At 48.1% G+C, this 12,500-nt stretch overlaps 1 protein-coding gene across 1 annotated transcript in view; it reads right to left on the bottom strand.

The window, feature by feature from the left end:
• LOC119574001 overlaps positions 1–12,500 on the bottom strand; it is a 30,851-nt gene that overhangs the window by 896 nt on the left and 17,455 nt on the right. The window contains exons 5-17 of the mRNA XM_037921099.1: positions 11,886–11,996; positions 11,259–11,425; positions 9,978–10,956; positions 9,016–9,140; positions 8,540–8,690; positions 8,073–8,202; positions 7,667–7,820; positions 7,205–7,441; positions 6,150–6,303; positions 5,676–5,869; positions 4,952–5,162; positions 3,769–4,188; positions 1–2,685 (exon numbers count right to left, since the gene is read on the bottom strand). The exon at positions 1–2,685 is cut by the window's left edge and continues 896 nt beyond it. Of these exons, the coding sequence (XP_037777027.1) occupies positions 2,573–2,685; positions 3,769–4,188; positions 4,952–5,162; positions 5,676–5,869; positions 6,150–6,303; positions 7,205–7,441; positions 7,667–7,820; positions 8,073–8,202; positions 8,540–8,690; positions 9,016–9,140; positions 9,978–10,956; positions 11,259–11,425; positions 11,886–11,996 (3,146 nt within the window). The 3' untranslated portion in view covers positions 1–2,572. The remainder of the gene's footprint in view (positions 2,686–3,768; positions 4,189–4,951; positions 5,163–5,675; positions 5,870–6,149; positions 6,304–7,204; positions 7,442–7,666; positions 7,821–8,072; positions 8,203–8,539; positions 8,691–9,015; positions 9,141–9,977; positions 10,957–11,258; positions 11,426–11,885; positions 11,997–12,500) is intronic.

Raw genomic sequence — 12,500 nt, forward strand, 5'->3', positions numbered from 1 at the left:
ACACAGAGAAAAATTGAGACAAACAAACAAACAGGTGAATAACCCCAAAGAATTTAATGAAAACAGGAATAGAAAAAAAGAAACGAGAGATCGTATCTGGCCCTTCCAAATTAGAGTATATCAAAGGGTATATAAGACGAAAGTATAACAAAGAGACCGGCTCAGCTAATGACAAAAGGGAGTGTTATATCTATACAGAAAATAAATCTATAACAATATCAAATAAACCTACATTCTAAAATTAAAGGAAATATAACTATTTGGACAACCTTGTCTACACGTGTTCGTGCCCCTGTAACCTTTGACCTCATACCCGCCACCGCAGCAGTGTTCACGTCATCATCTTCCATTCAGACGTTATCAACAGTAAACCGTAAAGTGAAAAAAAAAATCTTATACAAGACGATGCAGAAGATCATTTATATAGTGTTCGGTCTGAGGAAGATGTACAAGGGTGTACATCTGACTTATAGTGAGCTACAACGACGTACAGGGAAAGCTGTACACTGAAACACTAATTCAGTCGCAGTGTGTGACCTAGACTGACCTAAGACATGCTTATGACACGTGACCAGACGAAGAACTGGAGGCGCAGATAAGGGAACGAGATTACAGATAAAAGAATAATATATCCTAGAATATATGAAGAGAGAAATTAATAAAGTGAAAGATAACTACATTTAAAGAGACAAAAGAGAAGGAGAAGGAGAAGTGAATAAGAATATATTTGTTGACAGAATTTTCTCTTTTAGTGACGATCTTGGCAACATGGCATCGAAAACATTTCTAACCTATGTTGCTTTTAAATGGATAACCCTGGCGAGAAAGGGAAAAAAGATCATTGACTGACCCTTTTCACAATTAGCCATAATTTACAAGGCACCCACTTCCATTACGTGGGTTTCTTTTCTTACAACTACGTACTAGCGCATGCCCTGAAGACGAGCGCGTTTACGGAGGTTTGTGTCTGGAAGAGAGGAAGTACACGCCTTTGAATGTCTCTTAGGCAGCGTCACTGACTCTGGCGTGGACAATTAATTTTGAAATATCATAATAACGGATATTACGATACAACAGAAGTTAAGGCAAGCCAGACACGATCCACTTAAGTTTTGAATGAGTTTTGGCCCGTCTTCGCTTCGCATCTTGTACCAGAGCCTGTGACACTGACTAAACAAGTATATTGTTATGAGAGCGTATACACAAAGAGTGTATAACTACGCTAACGATCAGATGAAATGAAATGAACCTAAACTATCTGTGAGAGAGAGAAAACATTAACTAGAGATTCGGGCAGTGTGGTAATAGAGAGGTAAATGGTGCTGAGAAAGTTATTACAAGAGAAAATCACTTTGCTGAAGAGAAGGAAGAAGATCTTGTAGAAATGTGTGGAGAGAGAGAGACCCGGTTTCGACAGCAGGCATTCCCATCGATACCTTTGGCTGAAACGTCTTCCTGCGTCCTTGCAAAGAAATCGGGAGTCCAACCTGAGTGTTGCAGATTGGAAGACATTTTTTACTGATTAAATGGAAGGAAAAACATCGAACAACATGAGTAGTGATATTATTGCCTGATAGTTCTAGAATGATGTAAAGAGGGATAGGTGTGTCTACGAATAAGAACGAGAAACAAAGGAGGAACATTTGCATAATTTGTTTGAGGAAAAGGGAAGTCAAGTTAGACGTAGCACCATCAAAATGTCAGTCATTATTACTATCACTATCTGGTCCATTAAAGATAAAGATATTACTACCTAATATTACGTGTGGGGTTAATGCCTTTTTCTTTTCATCAGCGCCCCACTACATTCACCGCAGCTTTGTCTCTGCTTTAATAGAGACTTTCCTTACCTATATATCAATATTCATTGACCTTTCATACACTCATATATCTTTTTCTCTAACGCTATGTAATGTCTAAGAGAGTCAACACATCACGTGTACCTCACACATCACTGGGTTTTGAGGCTCAACGTATTTGTTTGAGTATTCCCTGAATATGGTCTAGGCTTCGCACATGCGTTTTCTTTTCTGCGCTCCACAAAACGTTTTCTTCAAAAGTAAAATCAGACGCTAAACGTAATGCATAGCCTCCTTTTATTTACCTTTTGGTATCATTATCAAAAGTACTTCTTCAAGATTTTTACGTACCGTTGTTGACATCCTCATATAAATAACTTTTTTCTGGACTTGCTAGTTGCATTTTCAGAACCTACAAATACTGTCACAAAACACATCACAAATACATTATGATATGAATCAACGTTTCCATAAGTGACACATCGATTTAATTTATAATTAAAGTTCACAACTACACTCTCTGTCTTGTTAACTTTTTTTTCTCTCTCTCCTCCATCATATTTCTTCAACGCCATTAAAAGAAAAAAAAATCACCGGTACAAAGGGAGGTTCTAATTATTCACCCATCTTGCTTTCTCCGAAAAACCTCCATTCCACGTTACTCTCTCCCATCTCTGATACCTTTTCGTATATCACCATTACCAGCATTCCTTAGGTAGGTGTGTCTCCCGCTCCATAATGCTTTCGCAATCCCTGCGTTGTCCCCGTCCCGTTCACCTGGCGGCGCTACACGTACGACAGCATAACCTGTTGTAGTACTTGAGCCTACAGAGCCGAGCCCGGAAGACCAGGTGGCAGTTCTTGATCCGGTCTATACACGACAGAGCTGCAACGGAAGAGGGAAGAGGGTGTTAGTCGTGCGGGCTTTGGGAAGGGAAGGAGGAAAGTCATTTTATTACATTTGATTTTTTTAAGGGGTTTTCCACATGGTCATTTGTCCCTGGAAGTCGATGTGAAACTTGGGAATGAAACCCTTGGTGATATTTACTTTTTGCGTTTTCATTCTTCTTCCTCACCTCCCTTTATTCTTACACTCATTCTCTCTCTCTCTCTCTCTCTCTCTCCCTCTCTTCTCACCTCTCCTCTCTCTCTCCTTCTCTCCTCTCTCTCTCTCTTCTTCTCTCTCTTCGTCTCTCTCTCTCCTCTCTCTTTCCCTCTCTCCTTCTCTCCTTGCTCTCTTTCTCTCTCTCTCCTCTCTCTTCTCCCTCTCTCTCTCTCCTCTCTCTCTCTCTCCTCTCTCCTCTCTCTCTCTCCCTCCTCTCTCTCTCTCTCCTCTCTCTCTCTCTCTCCTCTCCTCACTCGCCTCTCCCTCTCTCCTCTCTCTCCTCCTCTCTCCCTCTCCTCTCTCCTCTACCTCTCTCCCTCTACCTCTCTCTCCCTCCTCTCTCTCTCTCTCTCTCCTCTCCTCTCTCCCTCTACCTCTCCCTCTACCTCCTCCCTCCCCTCCCTCTCTCCCTCTCTCTCTCCTCTCTCACCCTCCCTCTACCTCTCTCCCTCTACCTCTCTCTCTCACTCCTCTCTCCTCTCTCTCTCTCTCCTCTCCTCTCTCACTCACTCCTCACTTCACTCACTCCACTCTCTCTCTCTCCTCATCTCTCTCTCTCTCTCTCTCTCTCTCTCTCTCTCTCTCTCATACTCACTCATCCTCCTCAACTCCTCTCTCTCTCTCTCCTCCTCTCACTCACTCACTCACTCACTCACTCTCTCTCTCTCTCTCTCTCTCTCTCTCTCTCTCTCCCTCTCTCTCCTCACTCACTCCTCACTCACTCTCTCTCACTTCACTCACTCACTCATCCTCACTCTCTCCTCTCTCTCTCTCTCTCTCTCTCTCTCTCTCTCTCTCTCTCTCCTCTCTCTCTCCTCTCCTCTCTCTCTCTCCCTCTCCCTCCACCACCCCCGCGTCTCTCACATGGCGCCACAGTCGCCGGCTGCGTCTGCGAAGGGGATTCCTCCTCCTCGCCCTTGTTCTGCCGGTTCTTCTTCTTTTCCTTCTTCCTCTTCCTCTTCCTCTTCTCCTTTTCTTCGGCCTCTTCCTCCTCCTCCCTCGGGCTTTCCCCGTCGCCGCCCTCGGAAACAGACTCGTCCCCCTGCGCGTCCTTGTCGGGAATGACGTTGGTAATGCTGCCTGTTTCCTCGACCACCACCAGCTCGTTCCCTTCTTCGCCTTCTTCGCCTTCTTCGTAAGTCTCTCCCGTTCTCTCCGTGCCATCTTCCACGCCTCCTCCGTCGGCATCGTCTTCTTGGCCGTCCTCTACTCCTGCAGGATTTTCTTCGGTTGCTGGGTTGCCCTCGGTCTCCGAAGGACGGGAAGTCGTTTCTTCGTCGCTCTCTGCGGGCGGGAAATTGCGCGGGTGAAATATTGCATGGCAATTGCATGAACGGACAACGTCGCTGAGGCAATAGAAGATTCACATGACAAAATTAAATCCAGAACAATGCGTCCGAGGTGATGAAGGACTGTATGAAAAAAAAAAATCAAACGACGTGGTTGAGGCGACAGGGGTTGCTTGGCGATAAAAGGCTCTTAGAAGAACATGGCTGAGGCCAGGGAAGACTGCATGGCAAAAGAATGATTCTTAAATCAAGTAGGCCGACGTGATGCATGACTTCATGGCGAACAAACGACTCTGGGAACAGTACATCGAAGATTAACTTAAAACACCGTGGCTGAAGTGATCAAAAATTCATTATACATGGAAGGCTTTTAGAACGTGGCTGAGAGGACGAAAAAATCACGATTTTAACATACACACAGTATCAAGAGTGAATTTCCCATTTTTCCTTCCTCTCGACGTGGTGGTCTTACAGAACGAAAAGTAAAGAGTTATACATCTGTTTAAGTTTCAGCTCTCTAATTTATAACACGGGGGAGTATAATACAGCACAACAAATCTACAGATACTTTGAAATCCGAGTTAGGGTATTATAGTTAATCCAATTACATTTCGTATCATGTGGACTTAAAGCGAACCTCGTGGCAAGACAAAGAAAAAAATTGGTCTTTCCTTTCCTTAAGAGTAGGGACTATAACTAAGAACAGTTACAGTTACAGTAATGTCAAACTGCCTTGCTATAATTAACAAGCCTCTTACCTGCGTTCGGCGGTCTCGGCACGAGGAACGCAGAATTTGAAGACGAAACCGAAGCCACCGTCGTGGCCGGGACGGCGTCGCAGGAGTGCAGGTGGCACGGCTGGCGCGAGGGCGGCTTGGTGGCGTTGTGGCACTCGGCGGAGGGGCGGCGACCGGGGTCAAGGCAGGTCACCTCGCGCCGCATGACTCCGCCTTCGCACGAGGCCGAACACTGTTGGGGGAAAGAGCATCTGGCTGTCGGAATGGCGGGGAAAACGTCAACACCACAAGGAGTTTTCCGTTTGCTTTGTGGGATTTTTTTTTTTAATTCTCTGGATGTAAACTTTATATTCGTAAACTGGACAAGGGCACTAAAACGATGATTACGTTTGTGGAAGTTCTGAAATGGAAGTTCTTTATCGGATACTATATGAATAAACTCTTTGATTACTAGACCTAATATGAATGATTAGCTGAGCTGACACCAGGATCAAACAGCTGATCAAGGCGCTGTAGTGATTAGTTTTCTCACGGTTGTGAATCCTACTAGTAGGGGGAGAGTAGTGTTCCTTCCACTCCTCGCAGTAGTGGTATGTGGAAGAAAGGTGACCACTTCTCTCTACCCCAAGAAGCTGTTAAAGGATGTGGAGGGAACGGTCGCCATTCCGTTTACTTCCTAGTCAAATACTGGGCAGTAAGAAGGGGGCAGGCCACCCCACTCCCTCCTTCCCCCCTCCCCACTCACCTCCGACCACTCTGACGTGAACCACTCGGGCGCGCACGGCCGGACGCCGCAGTCCCTGTTGTCCTGCGGCCGCGCCTGCATCGGGCATCGGCTGTCCTTGGCGATCTTCCACAGGCCCTTGGCGAGCGTCACGCACACGACCGACCTCGTCTGCATCCCGGGGCCGCACTCCTCGCTGCAGGCGCCCCAGGGGCCTGCGGGGGACAAGGGCGTCAGAGGAGAGGCTCTCGGCGTGGGCCTTCCACCGCTGCTCGGTGTAGGGCTGGCTGGAAGGTTCTCCATGCGGCTTTAAAGTCAGTGCGTTACTATCATTATCCACATCTAACTCTTCCTCCTCATTATTATCATAGTCACCACAAAACTTCCCTTCCTCCTTCTCAGCCTCCTCCACATAATCCTCCCCCTCCATCTCCAGCTCCTCCTCCCCCTCCAGCTCCAGCTCCGCCTCCGTCCCTTATCCCAGGACCCTCTCACCCGTGAACCACTGTCCGCCGCAGCCGCTCTCCCCCCTGCAGGGCCTGGTGGCGGCGGGTCGCGCCTCCGCCGGGCAGGTTCCTCGCGAGGACTCCGTGGCGCTCAGGCAGTGGACGCGCCTCGTCTGGACGCCCGTGCCGCAGCGCTCCGAGCACTGGGCGCGGACGGCAAGCAACAAAAGAGTTATAGTCATTTTGCTTCTATATTTGTTTTATTTCAGTCCTCTCGTTTCGTTCTTTTTGTTCTATTCTTTTTTTTTTCAAAAAGAAAACCATATATTCATTTTATGATATATTTGACAAAGAAAATCCAGATCATTGTTTATGGATATCAATTTATTAACGACTTGCTACAATGTTTTTAAGAATATATCTGAACGTAATGACAAAATAATTAACAGTAGCATTCATTTTTAAAACTCAAATAAATTATAGGAATCCCTAAAACTACACAGGTAATATTCCGCTTTTTTTTTTTTTTCTTTTTTTTTTTTTGTCAAACCATGAACTTTGCTTCTTCCTACTATCTCCCCCTATTCTTGTATTCTGTGCCGCCCTCTTCGTAAGTTCTTATTTTCCTCTTCAGTCACTAATCAGAGATGACTCCTACTTCCTCCCTTTATCCCCTATTTTACCTCCCATCATTATTCCTGAAGCATTTTCCTTCCCAAAAGACATAAATTCTTTTTCCAACACCAAATCCTTTATCATTAGTTATCATTATTATTTTCTTAAACTGTCTTCCCTCTTTCTTTGCCGAACCTAAAATGCTGGTAATTTCTATTGCCTCCCTTCCTCCCCAATCGCTTTATCACTCATCATCATTCCTATATTATATTCCTCTTCCTCACATTGATGTAATATCTTACTTCCTCCCGTCTCCTATTTTTTCTCTCGCATCCTCATTCCTACATGATCTGCCTTTTTTCCTGATCTTATTAATGATATCTCTTATTCATTCCTTTCATCCATTACTTTTCCCTCACATCCTTATTCCAAAGATTTTTTCCCCTTTCACATTAGCATCTTTTGACCCCCTCCCCCTCCCATCCTCACCTGCTGCGCCCACTCCGAGAAGAACCAGGTGCTGGTGGCGCAGGAGCCCATGTCACACACTTCCTCCGCCTGGGGTCTGCTCCCGCCCTCGCACTCGCCGTCCTGGACCTGCACGCCCGAGGCAACGCACTTCACCTGCCGGAAACGCTTGCCCAGGCCGCAGGGCGCCGAGCAGTTGGACCAGGTGCTGGCTTCCCACTCGGGGTTGGCACTGGGGCACCTCCCCATCTCACATACCTGTCGGGATTTGGGGGTCGGGTGCCAGGCCGTGGAAGACTCAACGGTGTTCAAAATGGGATAAAGGGGGTGTTTTTTATGGGGATGGAACACTATAGGAACTATTTTTTAATATCTAAGTCCTCTAATCTGAAATTTAGATGATACCAAATTTTACGTAGCATTTACGCAAATCACGCTTAAGGTCCCCTCAGACACGCCCGCGCATACTGGACGAAACTATACCTGCGAAGTGGACACGGTGGGCGGGGTGAGACACGCCCCCTCGGGAACCATCATGATGAAGTTCGGAGACACCTGCTGCTTGCACAGAAGAGGTCGAGTCTGGACGCCGATCCCGCAGGAGACGCTGCAGGGACCCCACTCGCCGGGCATCCACCTGGAGGCAAGGAGAAGAATGGCGCGGATGAGAGGCTGGGCAGCGCGACGGAGAGGAAGGAAATTTGGGAAATGGGTGACATGGCGGGTGGAAAGACAAGCGTACGAAGGAGAAGAAAGACGACTTTCGGTTCCGATGCTTTCTCTCTCTCTCTCTCTCTCTCTCTCTCTCTCTCTCTCTCTCTCTCTCTCTCTCTCTCTCTCTCTCTCTCTCTCTCTCTCTCTCTCTCTCTCCCTCTCCCCCTCTACTAACGTGGCCGGGCATGGCTTGAGGTTGCACATGATGGTGTGAGTCTCAGGCCGCGGGAGGTGAGCGCAGTGGCGGTCCGCAACGACGCTGTTCTTCCTCCTCCTCTCGCAAGACAGGATAGTTGTCTGGTTCCCTGTGATGAGGTACGTTTATTAATGCAACGGAGAGTCAAAAAAGAAAATAAGACTTTAAATGTTTTTAATAATCCAGATGGCATGATTGTTTGGCTGAGAAATTAATTACATTTCTAAAAGTATAAAAAATAATAATAATAATATCAAGTAAGACGATCTTGAAACGATCACGATCATGAAGAGTCAAAATTACAGAAAGTAAAAACAATAACTCAAAAGGTATACACATAAATATCTGGAAAAGTATGAAAAACGCAGCAATAACTTGAAAAAGGCGTACAAATGAACAATCAGACAAGTGTACAGAAGGAGCATCGACGCCAAGGCTTCGCTCACCTCCGCCGCACTCCCTGGAGCAGGGCGTGAACCCCTTCTCCGCCCACTGGAAGCGAGACCTCTTCCTCCCCTTCCGCCGCCTGCTCTCGCCGCTCGCGCCTTCGCCCTTCTGGCGCCGCCGCCCGTTCTTGCTGCGCCGCCCGGAGGTCGTCTGGTGAGGAGGGGCGGATAGGATTAAGAAAAAAATACATTATAGATAAATATGTCGATCAACATCTGTCTACGCATCTGTCTATCGATTTATCTATATATTCATCTATATGTCGATATATCTGTCTATATATGTTTGTCTGCCTAGATATATCCAAGTATACATGTATCTATAAAGACAGACTAGTACATAGACACAGATACAGATAGAGATACACGTGTGTACGTACGTATCCCTGAATCTACTGTATGTATAAACACAAATGGAACTTTCCTTCCCCAGACTGGCCATCTTCCACGGGGATGCGTCATGGCAAACAACCTACCGTCACATTCGCGGCCTGGGGCGCGGACGGCGAGGACGGAAGCACGTTGGGCTGCGTCAGCTGCACGCCCGGGCCGAAGGGCGTCTGCGGGCGGCCCGGCGCCTTCCCCGGCGACTTCCTCCGGCCTGGCGAAGCAGTGTAGGCTGTTAGATGGGCTTAGGGTGTGGCTGGACCAGAGGTACCACCATTACGGCCAAGGGTGCGCATGCCAAGGCATTATAAGTACTTACAGTTTCACACCAAGATACAAAGGTAACATGTACTACAGATGCTGCTTAACGCCGAAAACTCGAATAATTTGTCGTAATGGTGGTAAGACTGGATTTCACATATTTCGACACTGCTCTCTCTCTCTCTCTCTCTCTCTCTCTCTCTCTCTCTCTCTCTCTCTCTCTCTCTCTCTCTCTCCTCTCCTCTCTCTCTCTCTCTCTCTCTCTCTCTCTCTCTCTCTTTCTCTCTTCTTCTCTCTCTTCTTCTCTCTCTCTCTTTCTCTCTCTCTCTCTCTCTCTCTCTTCCTCTCTCTCTCTCTCTCTCCTCTCTCCTCTCTCTCTCTCTCTCCCTCCCTCTCCCTCCTCCCCTCCCTCCCCCTCCCCCTCCCTCCCCCCTCCCCCTCCCCCTCCCCCTCCCCCTCCCCCTCCCCCTCCCCCTCCCCCTCCCTCTCCCTCTCCCTCTCCCTCTCCCTCTCCCTCTTCATCTTCATCTTCATCTCCATCTCCATCTCTATCTCTATCTCTATCTCTATCTCCATCTTCCTCTTCCTCTTCTTCATCCTCTCTCTCTTCTTCTCCCTCTCCCTCTCCCTCTTTCTCTCCCTCACCCTCTCCCTCTCCCTCTCCCTCACCCTCACCCTCTCCCTCTCCCTCACCCTCTCCCTCTCCCTCTCCCTCACCCTCTCCCTCTCCCCTCTCCCTCACCCTCTCCCTCTCCATCACCCTCACCTTCTCCCTCTCCCTTCTCATTACCTTTAGTGCCGTGTTGGTGTCGTGTCCTGTGCGTATTCGAGGCGGCGGACGAGGCGTCACTATCGGCGGTGGGGCGCGCGACGGGGCGCGCGACGGCCACGGGGCGGAGGGGGACGCTGTTCTGGGGGAACTCCGGCGGGAAGGCGGGGGCCTCGAGGCTGCCCCCGTCGGCCCGCGGGGGGGCAGGCAGCCTCTGACCGGGGAAGCCTGAGCCGGCGGTCACGCCAGAGCCTCCGGTGCTCCCTGGGAACTGGAAGGGCGTCCCCAGGGGAAGTCCGCGGCCGCCGTCTTGGGACGTGTACGAGGGATTCCAGGGGCGGGGGAGGCTCCCAGACCCTTGGTTGGGGGTCCCTAAGGGGGTTAAGGGTTGCCCTCGTGACGGGACGCCAGCGATCCCTGGAATGGAGCCCCTGGACGCGGCGCCTCCGCTGGAATCCAGGGTCGGGAGCCGTGGCTGGCTCCCCACGTAGGCGGGGTTCCTGGGCGGTGTCCCCGCCCCCGCCCTACCCACCCCTCCCTGGGGGCTGAGGGGCTTGAAGGGCACGCCGCCGGAGGGAGTGAAGGTGCCATGGGCGCCCCCTGGGTTAATCGGGGTGATAACGGGCGTGAGGGGCAAGATGCCTCCGTTGGCGATGTTGGGGTTGGAGGGGCCGTACGGTAGCAGCCCCGGCACGCGCGGAACCAGGTTCGGCTTGCCCGCCCCGCCGCCGGCAGGAGTCCTGATGCCGCCCGCGCCCCCGACGCTCGGGGTCCCTTGGAACGGCGCCACTTGCCCCGGAGGAATATTCCCGCCCCCGAGGCCCAGGCCCCTGCCTTGCGTGGAGCCGAGCCCGGTCGACGCCGGCCCGACTTTCCCGCTCATGTTGGGTACGAGGCCGCCCGATGAGGGAGTAAGGCCGCCCGTGCCACCGCCCAGGTACTCCGAGAGAGGGACTCGGTACTCGTATTTGATGCCCGGGTTGGGACTCTGAGAGATCAGCTGCGTTGCGAGAGGGGCAATAGTTAGCAATCGTTACCCTTAGTGTTTGTTTTCTTAAACAAATAAATTACAACAGGGAAAGATACCCCCTCGCCCTTGAGAAGAAAAAAAATCAATCAATCAAATAAATAAATAAATAAAATAAATTAATCAATAAAAAATAGATACGTCTTCCCTATACACACTTTCTTTGAGTAGTTTTGGAAAAAGAAAACGAAATATGTCATGGTAAACTAAGTTAATTCAGTGCTTTCTTGCCTGTATCTCTTTTAAATCTTTACACAACATCTGTTACCATTTACCATCAGTTCAATCGACTCCCGAAGAGGTCCTGGAGCAGCGAGTTGTTCCCCGCTGTCATCATCTGACGGCGTGTAGGTGAAAACTGTCCCGCCTGCCTGGTACTGCCCCGCCGCCTGGATGTCCCAGTTGCCGTTGAGGACGTAGGTGCCGTCGGTGCGTCGAAGGGCTGCATTGGGTCCGGAATAATTTGGTTGCAGTTATCTGTTATCTCTATATATGTGTTTGCCTTTATTTTTTGTGTTTGTGGAATACTCTAGGGTCATGATTATCAAATGTGTGATGCTTCTGTGTGAATTGCATATATACAGAGATTCAGCACATTAGGATTACTAGTGATATACATACACATAATGCCAAATATATAGTTAATAGATTTTTATATATAAAAGAACCATACATTTTCCCGAACAGGGGGGAAAAATTTGCTGATTGAAAGAACATTATTCAGTGCTGCACCTCCCCTTCGGTTCGCCCCGGAAGGGAATCGCTATAAATACACTTGCAAGTCCCCACAAACACAAATCTGCGCTTGTTTCTAATTCAGATTGTACACATGTATTTTACATAAAGCTCAAAATATAAAATAAAAGATAACCACAAATTGAATCGTGATATTTTCTTCTTACCAAAGAAGTTCTTTGACGGCTTCATCTCTGTGATGGTAACGTTGCAGACTCCCGCGGGAATGGGAGTGACGAGGGAGTAGCCGTAGGGAAGGCGAGGCCGGGTGAAGATTCCTACGTCGAGAGAAGAAAAAAGGAAGGATAAAAGAATAAGAATGGTATAAAATGAAGAACAATGTATGAACAGGAAGAAAGTGCTATTAGTGAGTAATACTGGTTATAGATTTGCTCGTTGTACAACTAAAAGTTGGGCCTAGCTTTTCAAAGACGAAAGTTCTGTTGGTATAATTGTTTGGGTATATTCATGAATGCATTCGGTAATGGTCAATATCATCTAGTTTGAACATTTTAATACACAAATTCATATGAATGTTCGTAGTTACCTTACATGTATAGCTAAATAATTAATTGAAAATGTACCCAGAAATCAACGCCTAATAGATTCTGAATTAATAACATGTAACTTCAAATGAAATTAAATAGTTTATACATCCATACAGTACAAATATGTACATACATAAATACACATCTGTCTACCTATCTATGCATATTTATTTATCCGTCTAGTTAATTACCTACACATACCTGTTTATCCATTCTATCTACCTACCTATATCT

The sequence above is a fragment of the Penaeus monodon genome, chromosome 6 (genome assembly GCF_015228065.2).
Source record: "Penaeus monodon isolate SGIC_2016 chromosome 6, NSTDA_Pmon_1, whole genome shotgun sequence".
Lineage (NCBI taxonomy): Eukaryota > Metazoa > Arthropoda > Malacostraca > Decapoda > Penaeidae > Penaeus > Penaeus monodon.